Source organism: Leptopilina heterotoma, unplaced genomic scaffold (assembly GCF_015476425.1).
Source record: "Leptopilina heterotoma isolate Lh14 unplaced genomic scaffold, ASM1547642v1 Lhet_90, whole genome shotgun sequence".
Taxonomy (NCBI): Eukaryota; Metazoa; Arthropoda; class Insecta; order Hymenoptera; family Figitidae; genus Leptopilina; species Leptopilina heterotoma.
This window is the reverse complement of record NW_025111194.1, coordinates 731,514-753,096: the sequence shown is the minus strand read 5'-3', so window position 1 is coordinate 753,096 and position 21,583 is coordinate 731,514. Positions and strand designations below refer to the sequence as shown.

The following is a 21,583-nucleotide window of genomic DNA, read 5'->3' as shown; positions in this document are numbered from 1 at the left end:
TCAACTCTCAATTTTTGACATTCGACGCCACGTTTTTTTTTTCTTTTTTTCACTTTTAGAGACAATTTTTCTCCATTACCCATAACATTCAATATGACACGCGAGAGGATTTTTTAATCGCAAGAATTTAGAAGGCTTAGCTAATTAGATTCAAATTTCGCCCAGAGGAAAAAAAAAAAGGCCTTTTTATCGTTTAAGTGACTAAAGAATGTAAGAAAAACGAATTTTGCTTTGCTGAATATTTTTTCATACATTTTATTATTTATTTTGTATTTATTATTAAGTATATTATTAATTTCTTTATTTTCTTTCTTTTCGTATATTTAAGCTTTTCAAATAAGCGCGCCTTTTTTCGACCAATGAGAGAAGAGTAGCGCAGGCGCAGTTGCTTTCTCGTCTCTTTTCAAGGACGGAGATGTATTTCTATCCTTTTCTATCTCATGTGTCAAGTTTCTTCTTCACAGACGCGTTTAATCTATTAATTTTTCCTTTTATTTAATGAAAACTATTTGTATTTCTAAAAAGAGAAATTAAAATAATAGTTTCTATAAATAATTTTCTACAAAGTCATAGTAAAAAATCGCGAAAGGAAATATATTTCAAATTTTTATTCTACCATCATAGTATTTTTATTAATGCGGTCATTATAACCGCATAACATAATATAGACCTGAATCTAAAATCTAACGAAACCAAATTACTATATTTTTACTGTCTCTGAAATTTCATCTTCTGAATAATATTATTTTAAAAAAATAAGAACAAAAACTAGAAACAAAAGAAGATATAGAAAATTTTTTTCGTAGTTAAAAATTTTTTAGAGTCAAAATATATAGATAATGAAAAAGTGCAGTAACATAATCTCTAAAATTTATTCTCTTGAAAAACTGAATTTTTTTTCGACGAATTTTCAATATTAAAATATATATAACAATGAAAAAGTGCATCAGTAACATAACCTAAAATTTATACAAATTTAAAAAACTGAAAGTAAAAAAAACTTTTTACAACGAATTTTCAATATTTAAATAACTTTCTCAAAAGTTGATATTTACATATATTGCATAAAGAGAATAAAATTGGGTCTAATATGAAAGTGCTTGGAAATTAATTATTTCACGTTTGCCATTTAAAGAATTGGCGTAGCCGTTGTGTATATATAGTGTTATAAAAACGAGAATAATTATACTTGTAATTGTTATGGTTGTATACTGCTCGTAATTTTCAACGAGTCACGTACGATAGTTAGAGCACGTGCAGTGTGTGCTTTCTGTATAAAGCAAAAAAAAAAAAAAAAAAAACGAAAAAAGATCCGCACAGCAAAATACGGTATTGAGCCCACCTTTCTCTTAAAGAGACGTCTCTTACAAAATGAAACCTTGTTTAAATACCAAACATTTGTAAAAAAAAAAAAATCCCAAACAAAAGAAAAATATGGAAAAAATATTCCCCCACGCGACATTAAAACCAGTTAAATTTAGAAACGAGAGTGTAAACCAAATTTGTTTTTGCGAGTATTTAAAAGAGTAGAATAAAAATTACATATTTAGTGTAGATATTTTTTTTAAAAAAAGTTTAAAAAATCACTTGTAGTATATTTTTTTAAAAAATGTTAAAAAATCTCTCATTGTGTAATTTTACAAAAGGCTAAAAAATGACTTTTTAGGGTATTTTCGAAAAAAGCTAAAACATTTCTTTTTGGGGTATTTTTTAAGAAGTTAAAAAATTACTTTATAGGGTATTTTCTAAAACAGCTAAAAAATTACATTTTTGGGTATTTTTTTAAAAATAGTAGTGTATTTTTAAGAAGGCTTATTTCGAGGGGTGCAATTTAATTTTCTTTATAAGGTTAAGTGTAAAGGAAATAAGAAAATTACGTGTCTGCAAAATTGCCTACTATTTAATACACTTTTGTGTTTTACGTGATTAAGTTTTTTTCTGTTTTTTTTATTTATTTATTTTTTTTTGATTTGGCTTTTTTTAAGCGGCGCACGTAGTTTCGGTGGAGTGATTTACAAGTCACTCCAGCGTGAAGGCAGGTGAACGTTGCGCTCGAACGAAACCAAGTTCGACACTAACTTTGTGCCTTAGTCAGAGATGAGCCACGGGCCATTGATACACATATACATTATTTGCTGATGTGGATAAATTTTATAATCCGACAATTTAGTACAATTTTTATTGAATTTTAAATTTAAAATTATGTAAAATAAAACAAAAAAAAAATTTTTTTAAATTAAAAATTAAAATGAAAACAAAATTTTGTTTAAATTAAAAATTAAAAAATTTTCAACTGCTAATATTATTCTGAATTCTTATAAGTAAAAATATTTCATTTTTTATTATATACGAATTGGAAGAAAATTGACGCTTGAGAGAGAGAAGGATAGAAATATGTCTTTGTCTTTAGAAGGAGATGACAAAATAACTGCGCTTGCGCAACTCTTCCCTCATTGGTCGATAAAAGGCGCGCTTATTTGAAAGCTTAAAAATATATACGAAAATGGTACCCGTGTGGAAAATGAAAATTGGTCCTAGCCAGGTCCTACCTATTTTGCCCTGTTAATAGCTTGGTCCTAGGTTGGCAGTGTAGGTTGGACCAACAATGGGTGGTGATGCGATTCTAGTCTGGTCCTAACTTGGGAGCCTAGTTAGGACCAGTTTATGGGTCCATTTTAGGACCTAGAAAGGACCATCTCAGACAGTATTTTCTATTTCATTATAATTTTAATTAGTTAATAATATTTGTTAAAGAAATAACCTAAATTATTAATAATAAGTATTAGTTTTAATTAATTATAATTTTTTTTAATTAAGTGATGACCAAAAGCGAATTCATAAATAATGTTAGTATATGTAGAGATTAATATATATTCCTCTAATATATACATTAAAAATTATAAAAAAAATTAGAAACTTGTTAATTAAATTATTTTACAGTATATATAATCATTAAATTGCTTACTTATACGAATACAACGCAGAAAAATCGGAATAAACGCAAACCTAAGAAGTAAATAAAATCTAACGCACGCGGGAATCGAACCTACGACCTACGGACTACGAGACTAACGCCCTAACCACTATGCTAATGAAACTAGTTGAGATCAAAATTTTTATTGTCAGTGACTTGTGAACTTGCTTTTGATGATTCAATATAGTAATTATTGACACTAATACACGATAATAAATAAAAAAATAGTTTAACAACAACAATAATAATAAAATAATATCCAAATATAAAAATTCAAAAATTAATATTTTTATATTATATCAAGAAAAAAAATATCTGTACATTTTCGTTAAAAACAGGTTTTTCATTGTTCTCAATCATTTTCAACATTAATTTCTTGGTCTAAAAAAAATATTCGTCTTTTGGACTTGGAAATTTTTCCTAATTAATTAAGCGGGTGATCCACTTTTTAAAAAAAATGTCAAAAAAATTTATGTTAAAAACACGTTTTTCATTATTCTAAATCATTTTAAGCATTAATTTTTTGTTGCAAAAATTACTTAAAAATTTGCAGTTTTTATCTAACTTCGCGATTATTACACTTGAGTAGTGAAATATGAAGATAATTTATAATTTTAACAATTCAGCATTTGTTTAAACAAAAAATTGTTGTTATTTATTAATTCTTAAGACAATAAAGCGTCTAGACACTTGTAGTCTTTTAAAATTTTGCAATTAACTAATCTGAGTATTTACTTATTGCAAAATTAGAAAAAACTGCTAGTTTCTAGGTTGATTGTGTAAAAAGTTAGTAAATAACAATTATTTGTTTAAACAATTGCTGAATTAATAAATTAATAAATTAACTTTATTTTATAGTATTTGTATAATTTTCTGATTTATGTCAAACAATAAATTGTTTAAACAAATATGATTATCAATTAATTTTATAAATATTAATTGAGAATATTTATCAATTTTTACATGTTTTTCATGTATCAATTTTGACACTTTATTTTCCTAAAAATTTTTCTAAGTCATAACTGGATCTCCTAGCTAGTACCAAGTTAGGACCAGCCTAGGATATATAAAAAGGGGTTGCCAAGTTAGGTCCAAGCTAGGGCCAATAATCATTTTAGGCATAGCATGGTGATTTCTACACGGGTATGAGAAAAAAATAATTCAATAAATTATTCATTTGCATTTTATTTGTATTTAAGTAATTAAATTCTCTTAGAATTTAAATAAAAATTGATTTAAAAATGAATTTCACTTAAAAATTTTAAATAATAATTGAATATTAAATAGATTATTAATTAATAAATTAATTAATGTGCAAGAGAGCGAGAGAGAGAGAGAGAGAGAGAGAGAGAGAGAGAGAGAGAGAGAGAGAGAGAGAGAGAGAGAGAGAGAGAGAGAGAGAGAGAGAGAGAGAGAGAGAGAGAGAGAGAGAGAGAGAGAGAGAGAGGAGAGAGAGAGAGAGAGAGAGGAGAGAGAGAGAGAGAGAGAGAGAGAAGAGAGAGAGAGAGAGAGAGAGAGAGAGAGAGAGAGAGAGAGAGAGAGAGAGAGAGAGAGAGAGAGAGAGAGAGAGAGAGAGAGAGAGAGAGAGAGAGACAGGAGATAATTGCAGAACGTTATTAATTTATTTAGTATTATGATTCTATATAAGCTATCGATAAGAAAAGTCGACGACTATTTTATATTATCACTGGACTTTTTTTATTTACCTTTGAGGTCACAAGATAGGACAAAATGATACGATGGCACGCGATAATGTTGTTTTTTTTGGAGGCTATAAGTGAACTTTTTTTTCTACATCTACCAAATCGAGTTTGTTTGTTTTTTACTTGTACAGATGTAGATAGAATAGGTGTGAGGTAGGTGGAGGGGTCAACAACGACTTCTTTCAGACCATCTAAAATTCTTTTTTTCCCTTTTTTTTAACACTTCTCACTTTCCTTTCCGCCTCTGCGAGATATGTATTCGTTGATAATACACTTGGGCACGCGCCTATCTGTCTTTTTTTTTTTTTAATAATATATCTTCCAACGAACGCGGATTGTCCCGTTCAAATATTTTTGTAACTGCTCCTCTTAAATTATAATTTTCCCTTATCCTAAATATTGTACTCATAAAAATTTTTTTACGTTTCTTTTACAATAAATTAAAAATTTAAATTAAAATTTAAAATTTTCTCAATTTTTACATTTCTTTTCTCAATTTAAATCAAAATTTTCCCAAAGGGAATTTCCATATAAGGAAAATATTTTTTTAATCTTATTTTTTTCTTAAATGAAATTACAATTTTTTTTTTAAACTTATTGTTGATAAAGAAACAATTCTTTCAAACTGTAAATACGATTTACAAAATTAAATTTCCAATTCAATTGAACCGTCTGTATAAAAGTGAAATACACAATAAACCTTTTTTTTTTCATTTGCGTCACAAAAAAAAATTTTTTTTTCCACAAAGCAAGAATGATGAGGTGGAAAAAGAAGGATTTTTGCTTCTTTCACGTCAAAGCTCTCTCTCTCTCTCTCATCGCCGGGAATGGAATCGTCGTGAATTGGACACGCTTTAGTTGTCGGCTCGATCACTATATAGTTATTTCTGCTTTGATTTAAAATTTTTTTTTATGCAAGCATCAATCGATTTGTTTGAATGCTTTTGGGAAAAGGAAGAAGAAATAAAAAACTTGTATATATTCTGCCCTCCGCAGCATAAGATGTAATCCGGACCCCCGCGAATGCGTCGGTTTTACGCCTCAATGACTTCGATAAAGCGCGTCTTTTAAATTTAATTCTTGTAACAAAAAAGATTCTCTTTTAAGAAGGCACGTGACGAATAACACTATTTTCATTCTTCCCTTAAATGTTTTCAATTTAGTTTTTTTTCCACAAATTTTTTATTTCCTTTTTTTTCAATTTTTTTTTCATAATTTTTCATAGATTATTCTAAGGATATTAAATTTAAACAAAAAACGTATCAAACCGTTGCTTCGCAACACTTTTTTTTTCCTTTTTTAACTTAATTTTGATATCCTCAAAAAAAAAAAAAAAAAAAAATTGTGACTACTTATACACCCGCATTAAATTAATTTCAAAAAATATAATAAAATTTTTCGTAAAACTTCAATAATATTTTCAAAAATTTTTTTTTTAATGATCTTCAAGATTTCAATTATTTAAAAAAATCAAAATTCTTCTCACAATCAGAAATTCAATTATTTTTATTTAATTTATTTTATTTCATTATTATTTATTCAATTATTCTTCTAAATAACAATATTCATCGCAAGAATTCAATTATTTTCAAAACATAAAAAAATTCTCAGAAATTCAATTATTTTCAGGAATTTTAATAAAATTCTTTGCAAAATTCAATTATTTTTCTAAATATTATAATATTCATCGTAGAAATTCAATTATTTTCAAAAATAATACAATTTTTGTTTGTGATGAATATTGTTGTTAAGAAAAATAATTGAATTTCTGAAAAGAATTTTTATATTTAAAATAAAATTATTGAAATTTTGAAGAAAACAAAAAAAAATTTTTTTTTTAATTTGTTATTACTTGAATTCTCGGGATGAATATTGTTATTTAGAAAAATAATTGAATTTTTCAAGGAATTTTATTAAAATTTTGATATTTATAAAGATAATTGAAATCTTAAAGAAAATTGAAAAAAAAATTTTAAATAATTGAATTTTTGCTGAAAATTGTATTATTTTTTCAAAGTAATTGAATTTTTTCAATAAATATACATAGTTACTTTTGAAACTAATTCAATTCTTGCGATGAATATTGTTATTTAGGAAAATAATTGAATTTTGCAAAGAATTTTATTAAAATTTCTGAAAATAATTGAAATTTTGACAAGAATTTTATTAAAATTTCTGAAAATAATTGAAATTTTGACAAGAATTTTATTAAACATTTTTTTCCATTTATAAAAATAATTGGAATCTTGACAAGAATTTTTCAAAAATTTTTGGGGAAATTTTTATTACTTTTGAAAATAATTGAAATTTTTATTGAAATTTTTGAAAATAATTGAATTTTTGGGAAAATTTTTTATTACTTTTGAAAATAATTGAAATTTTTGAAAATAATTTAATTTAGGAGGAGAGTCTTATTATTTATAAAGATATTTGAAATTTTAACGAAAATTTTTAAAAATTTTCAAACATAATTGAATTTTTTCGAAGAATTTTATTATACTTTTGAAAATAATTGATATTTTAACAAGAATATTATTAAAGATTTTTGATGTTTATAAAGATAATTGAAATCTTGACGATAATTTTTCAAAAATTTTAAAAAATAATTTAATTTTTTGGAAAAAAATTTGTTACATTTGAAAATAATTGAAATTTTGTTAAAATTTGTGAAAATAATTGAAATTAGGAGGAGAATTTTATTATTTATAAAAATAATTGAAATCTTGTCAAAAATTAAAAAAAAAAAATTTGAAAATAATTGAATTTCCAATTAATTGAGTTTTTTATATTTTTGAATTTAAGAAAAGGGGAAAAAATAAATTTTTTTTACAGTTTAGCGATTGGATATATCAGATTACAAAGCAAAATGAGTAAGAGTCGGGTCTTTAGAAGAGGATTAGATATGCGTATACATATATATAAAAACGAAGAGACCGCACAAGTGAATTTTCGGCTTGATTTTGTGGTGGGTTTTTTTTTCTTCTTTTTTTCCTAAAATAGAAAATAAACAGAAGCGATCTATAAAAGGAACAATAAAAATCCGTCTCTGCGAATTTAAATCTCTCGCTACTGAAATCGATATTTTTTTAGAATAGTGCAAATTTTCATTTGTAAACAATTTTCCGCATTGTCTCGCATTTATAAAAAAAGGAACAGTGTTTTTTTTTATCTATATGTCAATTCAGAGGATCAATGGCGAAATAAATATCATGTTACTTTTACCATATAAGATAAAAAATCCTCCTCGCAAGTAAAAAGAAACAGAAATTTTACACTTCGATGACTTCTTTTCAAAAACTTAGGATATATTTTCTGGTCTTTATAAATACGTGCCATAGAAAAATATCTATTTTACAAATTAATTAACTAAAAAAATGAACGAGTAAAAGAGTTAAAAATAATTTTTAAATACTGCGATATGACAAAAATAATGAACAATTTTTGTTGTGAAATTCTTTTTTGCGCATATTAAACATAAAATTAAAATAATTAATTTTATCTAATCATAACTAACTTTCATAACTTTTAAAATTTCCGTTACGTATTTTCCACTTTGTAATATATAAAATGAAAAAATTTTTTGATTCTTCATATTAGTATAACTATAATTTTAATACCTACACGGTACTATAATAAAAAAATAAGTTCGCAATGTTTAAATTCGTGCTCTTTTTCTTATTAGCCGTTCACCATGTTGTAAGTATAATGCATTCAGAAAAGGAAATTTATTTTAATTTTAAGTTTAATTTCGTTGTCGTTGTCCTTTTGTCTTGATTCCTTTTTAATTTTGCGTAAAATGAAAATTAATTTTTATATTCTTACTGAAATCTTAAACATATATTTACTTTAAATTGAAAGTTTACTCACTAAAAACATGTTCAACAAGATTTTTCTTCAGGTCCCTTTCTTCACGACGCATTTTACTTGATATTTTATTTCTTAATTTTAAATTTTTAAATGAAAATGAAAATTTTAGATAAATATTATAAAATATTAACTCGAAGGACAGTTTGAAGTATACAGTTAGTGTCCACTGAATGAAATGATGTTTGGGTCAAATTGACCCAGTGTGTGAATGGCGTGGTAAAAAAAATCCTATCAACGGAAGGTTAAGAAATTATAGGCAAATAAAAATTATAAAAAAATAAATAAAATTAAATAGATGACAGTGGAGATATTTATTGCGAGAATGTTACTAATTGCTTCCAACAATCCAACAATTTCGGTGAAAAATGATGGCGATTCATCTAGTAAAGGTATCACCGACTTTGGAAAAGAAGATCCAGCCTGCGCGAAAAATGCTCTCACTCGAAAATTGGATAATGGAGGTGAAGATATATTTTATTATGGTGAGACTCTTTCTTACAGATGGAAAAGATCAATGAAACTTTATGAACAAGGCAAAATAAATGTAATTATATTTCATATATTTATTTTATTATTTAAATTTATATTTTTATTTAAAAAGGAATTTTTCATCATATATAATAGACAAAAAATTATATTTTCAAAGATATAAAAGAAAGATTTTTTTTTGTTATTTTCAAGTTTAAATTTTTAAGAAAATATTTTCCGATTTGTTAGGGACGAATGATTATAAAATATCAAGATGACAAATATGATAAAGTTGACGCTACGTTTAATCTTTGTGAACCCCAAAAACAATATAAAAATGTTGATGCGGGAAATTCAAAGTCAGAGCTAGCGAGAGAAATATTTAAAACTGTTTTTATTCGCTCGTATTCAGAATTTTGGGAGTGCATTGAGCCAAAGGTAAATATATGAAAAATTATTTTAAATACAACACTTTGAAAAAAGAGTTTACTCATTTTTTAGAGACTCTGGTGTCTACGGAGTGTCTAAGGGCCCCCCAATAGGGGTCCTTAGATTACTTAATGATGACAACAATAATTTACCATTTTTTCTTTTAGAGATAATTGGTATTTTTGATAAAAAAAATAAATTTCTATTCATTACAGACTGTTAGTGTAGGCGATAAATATTTTTGGGAACGGGATATGGTGGATTTTATTCATTGCGATGCAAATGCAACAATACGTTTTGAATTATTTGCAACGACTGACGCCGACTGTGGAACTGGGGGAAGTGGCGAGTCTTTTACTAATAATGTAATGCGTGTTTTGTTTAATGTATTCTTCGATGATTGTGATGGTAAAAAATATGACGTATTCAAAGGTCTTCCTAAGGCAATAATTAATCAAGCAAAATTAGCAGCGGCTAAAGAAATTTTGGACGAAGTGGCTAATAATCCAGTTATTCTGTAAAAACATTTTTTAATAATATTTTAATTTTATATAGATATTTCCTATTTGTAAAGCAAAAAATGTAGAAAACAATAAATAAATAATTCAACAATAATAGAAAATCATCAATTATAAGTCTTCACCATTAACAGGACAAATCAACTTGACGATTACGTAGAAAATCATTTAAAATTCAAAAATGGCGAACACAATATGGCAGAACAACAAAATTAATAATTTATTGAATAATTGAATGTTGCTAAAAATTGAATTCTTATAAAGAATTTTATCAACTAAAATAATTGAATTACTTCTACAAATTTTAATAAAAATTTTTTAAAAATTCCATTTTTCGTAGAATTTGATTAAAATTGTATAAAAAAATAATTGAAATTCAGAGACAAGATTTATTAATTCACTGAGAAAACATTATACTTAAATGAAACACAAAAATAATGTTAGACGATTTTGTTTAAATGAAATTAGTTTGTAAGTTTAATCTCAATATATATGTATATAGAAAATATCTATACTGCATTGATTCAAAAGTATTATTTGTTTGAATAATTATATTTAATTCAAAAATATTTTCTGTTACGGTTTAAACAAAAATTATGTTTAAAAATTTTATGTTTGAATCAAACTTAAAAGTTGACTACAGATAATTTAAAATCAATCACAATTTATGTTTGATTTCAATATATTATAATCTCTTAAACTGAACCAGAAAATATGTTTAAATTAAACTTAAATATGTTTGACTGTATAGCAAAGATATTTTAAGTTTGATTTAAACAAAATTTGTTTGAATCAAATAATTTCTTTTCTCAGTGTTATGAAAATAATTAAATTCTTGTTCTGAATATTTTTAATTAGGAAAATAATTGTATTTTGCAAAGAATTTTGTTAAAATTTCTGAAAATAATTGAAATTTTAACAAAGAAATTAAAAAAATTTTTGTACTAAAATTGAATTTTTGGGAAGAATATTTTATTATTTTTGAAAATAATTGAAATTTTGCTAAGAATTCTTTAAAGTAATTGAATTTATAGAAGGAGAATTTCATTATTTATAAAGATAATTGAAATTTTGCAAAGAATATTATTAAAAATTTTTAAATTAATTGAATTTCGACGAAGAATTTTATTATTTATAAAGATAATTGAAATTTGAAAGAGATTTTTAAAAAAAATTTTTTGTACAAAATTGAATTTCTGCGAAGAATTTTATTATTTTTGAAAATAATTGAAATTTTGACAAGAATTTTATTAAAGAATTTTGCTGTTTATAAAGATAATTGAAATCTTGATTATAATTTTTCAAAAATTTTTGAAAATAATTGAATTTTTTGTCAAGATTTTATTACATTTGGAAATAATTGAAATTTTGCTAAGAATTTTATTTAAATTTTTGAAACAAAATTGAATTTCTGAAAAGAATTTTTATATTGATTAAAATATAATTGAAATCTTGAAGAAATTTTTTGAAAATAATTGAATTTTTGCGAAAAACTTTATTAATTTTGATAATAATTGAATTTTTATGATGAATATTGTTATTTAGAAAATTAATAATAATGAAAAATATTCGATATTTAAGAATAGTGCAAATTTCCATTTCTAATCAATTTTCCATTATCTCATTTATAAAAAAAAGGAACAGTGTTTTTTCATTCTATATGTCAATCCATAAGATCAATGTCGATCATGTTACTTTTGCCAGAAGATAAAAAAAATTTCTTCAAGTATAAAAAGAAGCAGAAATTTTACTCTTCGATGACTTCTTTTCAAAAACTATTATATATTTACTTATCTTTATAAACACGTGGCATGGAAGAAACTATTTTACAAATTAAATAAATAAGAAAATGGACGAGTGGAAGAGTTAAAAATGTTATTTAAATACTAATATGACTGAAATAATGAACAAATTTCGTTGTTTAATTCTTTTATGCGCAAATTAGACATGAAATAATGAAACAATTTAATTTTATCTAATCATAACTAATTTTATTTATTTATCAAATTGCCCTTACGTATGTTCCAATCATTAATGTATAAAAGAAAAAATAATTTGTATGTTTATGCAGTATAATAATATTATTTTAACATATATGTTACTATAACAAAAAATAAATTCGCAACTATGTTTAAATTTGTGCTTTTTTTATTATTAGCCATTCAACATGTTGTAAGTATAATGCATTCAGAAAAGGAAATTTATTCTATTTTTATGTTTAATTTAAAAAATTGATCTTCCATTGGCAGGGCATCGATTTTAATTTAAGACCCCAAAAATGTCGCTAGTTTATTAAAGACACATTCAATAATTATTTTTATATTTTAGGTGTCTTGAAGAAAGAGCAAAAATTTTATAGGTTATGTTCGTTGTCCTCTTGTCTTGATTCCTTTTTAATTTTGTAAAATGAAAAGTAATTTTTATATTCTTACTGAAATCTTAAATATATTATATTTATTTTAAATTGTAAGTGAACTCACTAAAAACATGACCAACAAGATTTTTCTTCAGGTCCCTTTCTTCACGACGCATTTTACTTGATGTACTTTATTTTTTAATTTAATAAATGAAAATGAAAATTTAAAATAAATATTATAAAATAATAATTCGAAGGACTGTTTGAAGTGTACAGTTAGTTTATTCATTTCAAATATCGACTGAAGTTTTTACTGAATAGAATGATGTTTGGGTCAAATTGACCCAGTGTGTGAATGGCGTGGTAAAAAAAGTCTGTCAACGGAAGGTTAAGAAATTATAGGCAAATAATAATTATAAAAATAAATAAAATTAAATAGATGACAGTGGAGATATTTATTGCGAGAATGTTAGTAATTGGTTCTCACAATCCAACTATACTCATGTGTCAAGGAAAGGCGATTCAAGTAGTGTAAATGTTACCAAGTTTGGAAAAGAAGATCCAGCTTGTGTGAAAAATGCTCTCACACAAAGATTGGATAATGTAAAGGAAGATAAGTTTTATTATGGTGAAACTCTTTCTTTCCGATGGAGAACAACAATGAAACTTTTTCAACAAAACAAAATAAATGTAATTATTTTTCTATTCTACTTCATATGTTCATTGATTTATAAAAATTAATTTTTCCACATACAGACATATTTATATACATAATAATTATTATATGTATATGTGAGAAAAAAATCATTCAATAATTATTATATTTATTTATTTATTTAATGATTATTCGGGCTCAAAGGCCCGATTTTTTTTAAGAAAAATTTTTTTGATTCTTTAGGGTCGAATGATTATGAAATATGAAGATGACAAATTTGAAGCAGTTGACGTATTGTTTAATATTTGTAAACCCGAAGGACGTCATGATAATGTTGATGCGAAAAATGCAAAATCAGCGTTAGCGAGAGAAATATTTAAAACTGTTTTTATTCGCTCGTATTCAAAATTTTGGGAGTGCATTGAGCCAAAGGTAAATATAGAAACATTATTTTAAATATTACACTTTAAATAAAAAGTTTTCTCATTTCTTAGAAACTCTGGTGTCTACGGAATGTTTAAGGGACCCCAATAGGGGGCTAGGGGCCGTTAGATTACTTAGTGATGACAATAATAATTTACCATTTTTTCTTTTAGAATTGGTATTTTTGATAAAAAAAAATAATTTTCTCTTCATTATAGACTGTTGATGTAGGCGATAAATATTATTGGGACCGTGGTATGGAGGATTTTATTCATTGCAATGCAAATGCAACAATACGTTTTGAATTATTTGCAACGGTTGACGCCGACTGTGGAGTTGGCGGTAGTGGCGAGTCCTTCACTACTAATGTACTTCGTGTTATATTTAATGTATTTTTCGACAATTGTGATGGTAAAAAATACGACATATTTAAAGGTTTTCCTAAGGCAGTAATTAATCAAGCAAAATTAGAATCGGCTAAAGAAATTATTGACGAAGTTGCTAATAATCCAGTTATTCTGTAAAAAGTTTTTTTTTTAATATCTTATATATAGTTGTATATAAATATTTCCTATTTATATAGCAATAAATATAATTCGATTAAAACTGTATTAAAAATAATTGAAATTTTAAGACCTTTATATTATTTATCAAAATCATTTGAATTCTTATGGTAAATATTTTTAATTAGGAAAATATTTGAATTTTTAAGAAAAATTTTATTACTATTGAAAATAATTGAAATTTTGCTAAGAATTTTATTAAAGAATTTTCCCTATTTCAAAAGATAATTTAAATTTTGACGAAAATTTAAAAATAAATTTTGCTAATAATTGAATTTTTGTGAAAAATTATAATATTTATAAAAATAATTTAATTCTTGTGGTGAATATTTTTAATTAGGAAAATAATTGAACTTTGGAAAGAATTTTTTGAAAATTCCCTGAAAATAATTGAATTTAAGAGGAGAATTTTATTATTTGTAAAAATAATTGAAAGTTTAACGAGTATTTTGCTATTTATAAAGATAATCGAAGTCTTGATGATAATTTTTAAAAAATTTTTGTAAATAATTGAATTCTTGTGGTAAATATTTTTAATTACAAAAAAAAATTGAAATTTTGCTAAGAATTTGGATTTTTGAAAATAATTGAATATGATATGACTAAAATAATGAGCAATTTTTATTGTTCAAGCTTTTTATCCGCATATTAGACATAAAATTAAACTATTTAATTTTATCTAATCATAACTATTTTTCTTTATTTATAAAATTTCCATTACGTTTCTTCCAATCACTATAATATATATAAAAGTTAAAATACTTGATATTTTCATGTAGAATAGTACTATAATTTTAAAATATAATAATTTTTTTAATAATAATCTTAGCTGTATATATCTTTAATGCCCAAATAGATCGCGAATCAAAATTAAAACTTGTTCCATAGTAATTATTTTAAATAGTCGAAGATAATATGTGAAAAAACCGGAAATATTGCAATTTTATTTTTTTTATAACTATTTTAACTATATTTATTTAACTATAGGTTTTAATCTATATAATTTTTTAGTTTTAAATATAAACGCACTGTCCGTAAAATATAAGCAATTTTTTTTATGGATAAAAAGTTATTATTACATTTTATCTGGTAAAAAAATCGAGTTTAACAACTTTTGCAATTATTTTTTGTAGACTCACTTGTGTTGATATAAATACAATTGCCAGTGGTCAACGATTTTATTCGTCTTCATTAATATTATACACGTGCATATAAAAATGACTAAAATTTACCATACGGTAAATAATTAAATATAATTAAAAGATTTTTACAAATATTTTTAAACACTAAAAATTGTTTTTTGCAACATTCCTCAGCTCTTTATATAATTTATTTATTTCGTAGACCATGAAAAAATTAAGAAATATCGAATAAAAAAGAAATGCGGATTTAACGGTGATTCTCACAGAGGACAAAGTATAGTTCCCATCGTTTCTGTAATTTTTTTAAAGAAGGAAGTATGCAAATGTGAATTTTCCATCGAATTAATGATGAAGAGCATAGTTAATAAAAAAAGTCTTCATTATACATGTTCTGTTTACCCCCTCTTCGAACCGTTATACCTGTTGAATTTACTCTCTTGAAATAAAAGGGATTTAAAAAAAGAAAAAAAATTGCAGGTAGTTTGAGGAACGTTACAGTATAGGGAGGGAGAGAATTCAGGTCGTCGAGCATTGTTTTCTTTTATATTGAAGGTTTTACCGAGAGGCCCCTTGAAGAATAGCGACAAACTTTGATTCTTATTGCAATCTTTTAAAAGAAGAGAGAAAGAGAGGTCAAGGGGAAAAATTGGAACGCAATTTACTGAGTGCGTAACGCATTGCTCTTGTTTGATCTTTGATATAATACACGAAAGTGTCTATATAGTGGATAAAAGTTAAAAAGAAATTTACTTAAAAAAAAAGAGACAGTCACCCGAAATGTAGGTTATGTTTCATTCTACACGGTCCACGACCATTGATCGAAAATTTTCTAGATTCTTTTCATTTTTTCGTGTTTTCAAAAAAAGGAAAAAATAATTTTTAACCGAAAAAGAATGTTTGTTACTTTTAAAGAAAGTAAAGACTTTTTTTTTAATAAAACTTAAAAATTGCAAAAAAAATGTATGGAAATGTTGTCGAGTCACTTGTGAGACACCCAGTGTATCTAGATCGAGTTTTTCTTTTCCGAATAAACGCGTATATAAAAGAAGACGAAGGGAGCAGGTAGAAAAGTCGTTGTGTGATATGAAAGAAATCCTGCTCCAAATATCCGCAGGTTTTGAAGACCGGACTAAGTCGAGAACCCCGAAGTTTAATAGGCATCAGGACCGTTAATCGAGTTTTCGAGGTTATGACCTTTTCCACATACGTACCCTCATTTTTTAGCGGACGAAAATTGGCGAAAGAAAAAAAAATTTAAAACTAGATTAAAAACTAGAATATAAGACCTGCTCTTGTGCACTTTTCTATAAGTTGTCGTTATTTTCCACTATACAGAGAAAAATAAATAGCATTGGTACTTTTTTCAAAATTTGAAAGTCAGTGTTTTTATGTGAACAATTTTACGATTTGTCTTTACATAAAAACCTTTTTTTTGAAGAAGAATCTACCAGCAGCATGTCTGAAACAGAAAAGAGGAATTAGATTTTTTTATACTTACCCAAAACATTACTGTTCTAATCCGTTGTTATCAAACTCCCACAAGGTGCAATCTTAGAATCTTAATTTTTTGTTTTCTTCTTGTGATAATTTTACGATTTATCTTTATTAAACTCAACCTTTTTTTGAAGAAGAATCTACAACAGCATATATCTGAAACAGAAAAAAGGAATTAAATGTTTTTACACTTACCCAAAACATTATATTGATTCGATCCGTTGTCATCAAATGCCTACTAGATGCAAACTTAGAATCTTCATTTTCTGTTTTCTTGTCATAATTTTACGATTTATTTTTATTACACTCCTTTGTTTGAAGACGAATCCGCAGCAGCATCTGAAACAGAGAAAATGAATAAATAAAAAAAAATAAAAGTAGTTAGAATAATATAAAAATAAAAAGAGCCATAAATAGTGAACAATGTATTCAGTAGTAGAGACGTCGATTAAACCATGTAATTCGAAGTTAATCCGCAGAAATCTGAAAAAAGAAAAAAAAATAGAAAGATTTTTATACTTACCAAGTTTGTAGTGGGATTCTCGTTGGCATGCAAAGTCGGCTTCTCGATGACAAATGCTAAACAGGCGCCACTCATGGCATCTTAATTTGCAGTTAGGACATCCTAAGTTCCTTCCTTGGACACGTACACATCGTTCGCCTTGTCTTTATGTCTATCTAAGATTCTAACAGACAGTTTTCTGTCTATGTGTTAGTATTTGTGTGTGTGGGTTCGTGACGTGAAAGGAGCCCGTGCCACTCTTCAACATTTCAGGAAATTAGTAAATTCAACACGCCGCCAGGCGCACGAGGACGAAATCATTATAGCACGTTCCACGAAGGATTAGATAGATTGTCCGTTCTCCATAATCAGACGTCTGTCATGCAAAATACATTTTGACAAACTCATCGATCATTCCGTATATATATATATTTTTCCTTTTTGTTCTAAAACCTTAAATTTAGTGTAACCTCAAATTTTACTTCATTATACATTTTTAAACGTGGTTACGTTTCAAAATGTATAATGAATTTTTAAACGTAACCATGTTTAATGAATGAAGTGAAATTAGAGGTTATAGTAAATTTACGAAAAAATATCAAGACATGGTAAGTTGACTAAGTTTTTAAAAGTGCTTGATGAGGGATTAACAAATGCTTTTAAACTAATATCTTTTTTTTGTTTCAGAGTTGCTGCATTTTCGGTAAGTGTTAAAAAAGTTACAACATAGAAACATTTAATTTTCTTTTTCTGTTTCAGATGCTGCTGTTGGTTCGTCTTCAAAAGAAGTTGAGTTTAATAAAGATAAATCGTAAAATTATGACAAGAAGAAAACAAAAAATTATGATTCTAAGTTTGCACCTAGTGGGGGTTCGATAACAACGGATCAGAGCAGTATTGTCTTGGGTAAGTATAAAAAAAATCTAATTCCTTTTTTCTGTTTCAGATATGCTGCTGTAGATTCGTCTTCAAAAAAGTGGTTTTTTAATAAAGATAAATCGTAAAATTATCACATAAGAAGAAAGTTTGCATCTACTATGGACATTAGATAACAACGGATCAGAACAGTAATGTTTTGGGTAAGTGTAAGAAAAATTAATTCCTTTTTTCTGTTTCAGATATGCTGCTGTAGATTCGTCTTTAAAAAAGTGGTTTTTTAATAAAGATAAATCGTAAAATTATCACAAGAAGAAAGTTTGCATCTACTATGGACATTAGATAACAACGGATCAGAACAGTAATGTTTTGGGTAAGTGTAAGAAAAATTAATTCCTTTTTTCTGTTTCAGATATGCTGCTGTAGATTTGTCTTCAAAAAAGTGGTTTTTTAATAAAGATAAATCGTAAAATTATCACAAGAAGAAAACAAAGAATTAAGATTCTAAGTTAGCATTTTTAATAACATTTTAAAATAACTTAAAAATAAGTTTGATTTAGGTTAAATTTGGGCACACGAAAATTGAATACATTTACAATAAGAATGTTATGAACACGCGGATGTAAATTGAGAAGAGAGAATATATAGTGAGAGGCAGGCGCGGTTTGGAGAAATGTCCGAAAAAAAGTCACGATACGTGTGTCAAAGTGGTCGATGTGGTATGAGGAATACAATGTTAAAGGGTATGGCATGTCCCTTGGTGTGTACACGTATCGCATGTTAGCCTGCGCTGATGAACATTATAGTGTACCGAAATGTGGTATGTAAGTGCCTAACGTAAGGAACTTTAGAACGGGAACGCGAACTCGGGGGCATTTGTGCCAAGTCGCCCGGATAATTTGAAAGCGATCCGATCTCACAAAGCCAGCTGCCTGCCTTACGCGCGTAAAATTAAAATATTCAAGGAGAAGAACTGGTCCTCTCATGTCGCGTCCTTCCTTCTCAATATGTTCATTGTACTTATTAAATATTATCAATTATCCTACAGAAAGTAATTTTCAGTCTTGTAATTTGTTAATACCGTTTCCCTAAGGATATCAGTTTGAGACAAAAAGGAATCAAAACGTTGTCAACGTTTTGATTCCTTTTTGTCTCAAATTGATATCCTTAGGAAAATGGTCAGTAAATAAAAGTAAAAAATCACCGGGATTTTTGTTTGAGGGACAAAAATCAATTTCTTCAACAAATATTTTTCGTCTCCTTTGTCAAACAATTTATAACATTGTAAAACAAGTGCGGGAAATTTGAGTAGACGAGAAGTTTTATTTTTCCCGTCCGGAAATTATTTTTTTCGTTTTGGGACATCCGCGCGGTCACTTGAAATATTTAGAAAGAGCTTGTGCTTAATCGATGCGACAATATTTGGTACCTAAAGTCGTTCGATGTGCAATCGATTTGTTTAGGATCCCTACATATATGTATGTTTATAGGGCGGCTTCTCTGTTCCTGTATTTATGTATATACAAATACTTTACTTTTCTACTGTCCCCAAGATTTTTTTTCTATGTACATACCTATATAGGCTTGTACCAGGTAGCAATCCTTGCTTCCGGACTGTCGTTTTCCCTTTGGGAAAAATGAAAAAATTATTTACATTTCGGGATTAGGAGACACCGCGTCTTTTCTTCTTTCTCTTCAGCCCTCTCTTTGCCTATCAATAAATTTTTCATATATTTTATAGATATTTTGGATTAACACTTTCTATTCTTGCCCATTTATCACGATTTTTCTTTTTCTCTCGCGAACTAAGTGGATTATTTTTTTATCCCCTTTTTAGCCTCCGGAGGTATAAATCTTGTAATTTCTGAAATGGAGAATGAATTTGAACAATTTTTAAGGATTTATCAGTAGCATTTTTTAAGGATCCATCCAAAAATATTTATAAAAATTGATACTTTATTAGTAAAAGAAACTTCGAAAAAACCAATTTTGTTTGCAACGAAACAATTTTTTTAATTCCTCAATTATAAAAATCGTAAGCTCAATATTAAAAATCAAATCTAAAAAGTTTTTTAAAAAATCGAGTGATTAATTAGAAAACTACACTTCTCGTATTCATTTGACTCGAAATAACAATGAGAAGAAGAAGAAGAAAAAAAACTCTATAGAGATTTTCTTAAGTGAAATAATCGTAAAATATATTGTCCTTTCTTTTCTTTTCGCGGTCCTCGACATTCTAAAAAAACTTGAGTGACACTAGGGCGTGGCCTGAATTGAGCGGTCTTTCTTGAAGAATCCTCCAAAAAAAAGTCCCTCGAATTGTTCGTCGACTCATAAAAAAAGAAACAGAGAGAGAGAGAGAGAGAAAAGCAAAAGGGGGATGATCTTGAAAAATAAAAATCGCTTCATAAATTACACATTTTAACGGGGATCTTTATTTTGAAAAAATCAACTCATCATTATGCAGTAGCAATTTCACGAATGAATTTGTATGACAATTCTAAATAATTCCGAATATTAAATATTAAATTTCTCTTTTTCCGAAGGATTCACGAAATTTTATTGAAAACACTTCGAGGTACTCTCAATTTTTAAAAATTTATATTCATAAAAATTATAGAAATTCTGAATTTCGAACCCATATAGTTAACCCTTTTTTCAGTTTTAATTTTCGAAAGTTATAATATAAAAATTGTAGTACCTATAATTATTATAAAAGTTGATATTTTATGTACAATTAAAAATTGTAAAAATTACAATAATTAAAAATATTCATAAAATCATAATTAATTAAAATTATTTATTTACTAAAACCAATAAGAAAAAAAAATTTAGGGTTGTATTTATCGTGTGTTCATGCTGTTAAACGTTTTGCCAAATTCCCCTTTTCGTAATTATATCAAGATGGTTTTTATAAGGTGAAAAATTTCATGTACCATCCTCATAATTCTCGTTATCTTCTTGGCATCACTTGTTATTTTGTTTTCTTTTATTTTCTTTCCTTCATATATGCGTGTATTACCAATTTCCTTCGCTTTTTAACTCTCGCAAAAATTATATTTAAAAAAAAAAAAAATGAAAAAAATTACAATTTTTTCAAACAGTATTTATACAGACGCGCGTTATTTTGATTCTAAGAAGGGAATATCGAAGCACGCGCGTTTTTCGATAATTAAGGCCGGGGAACAAAAGTGCCTTCTTTTCAGTACTTGTTTGGCACGTTACGCGCGGTTTTTACCAATGGGATTTACAACCTCTCTTACAAACACGCGGCAGCTGGGTTTTATGCGCGCACCACGGCCAATGAGGGTTTCTAAAGTAATAATTTCGCACCTCTGAGAAAATACCAACATTTTTTTTTATTTCATTAAAAATTCCCCACGTATGAGAAAAAATATTTATTTTTTCCTTCTATTCCGATTGCGAGTTTATTTAACAGAGGGGGGGGGGGGATTAAATGAACAATTTTGATATTTATATATAGAAAGAAGTGTTTTTTAGTGTAAGTCAATTTTTAGAAGATAAATGACAAAATAGTAATTCTGTTTTGAACCTTTTTTTTACAGTGTAAATAATCAATAATTTCAACTTTATTATGAAAATTTTGCCGAGT

At 26.5% G+C, this 21,583-nt stretch overlaps 2 protein-coding genes across 2 annotated transcripts; both read left to right on the top strand.

Moving 5' to 3' along the window:
* Nucleotides 1-8,285: 8,285 nt before the first annotated feature.
* Nucleotides 8,286-9,962, top strand: LOC122511841. Its single transcript, XM_043627356.1, has 4 exons — nt 8,286-8,373; nt 8,840-9,088; nt 9,262-9,450; nt 9,657-9,962. The coding sequence occupies exons 1-4, from the start codon at nt 8,329-8,331 to the stop codon at nt 9,960-9,962; spliced, it is 789 nt and encodes a 262-aa protein (XP_043483291.1). The 5' UTR covers nt 8,286-8,328.
* A 2,090-nt stretch (nt 9,963-12,052) lies between these two features.
* On the top strand, nt 12,053-18,226 carry LOC122511905. The gene is made up of 8 exons (XM_043627473.1): nt 12,053-12,131; nt 12,755-13,005; nt 13,214-13,402; nt 13,612-13,913; nt 17,782-17,797; nt 17,854-17,865; nt 17,949-18,000; nt 18,213-18,226. Exons 2-8 carry the CDS (start codon nt 12,976-12,978, stop codon nt 18,224-18,226), a joined length of 615 nt encoding a protein of 204 aa, XP_043483408.1. The 5' UTR covers nt 12,053-12,131; nt 12,755-12,975.
* Nucleotides 18,227-21,583: the final 3,357 nt, after the last annotated feature.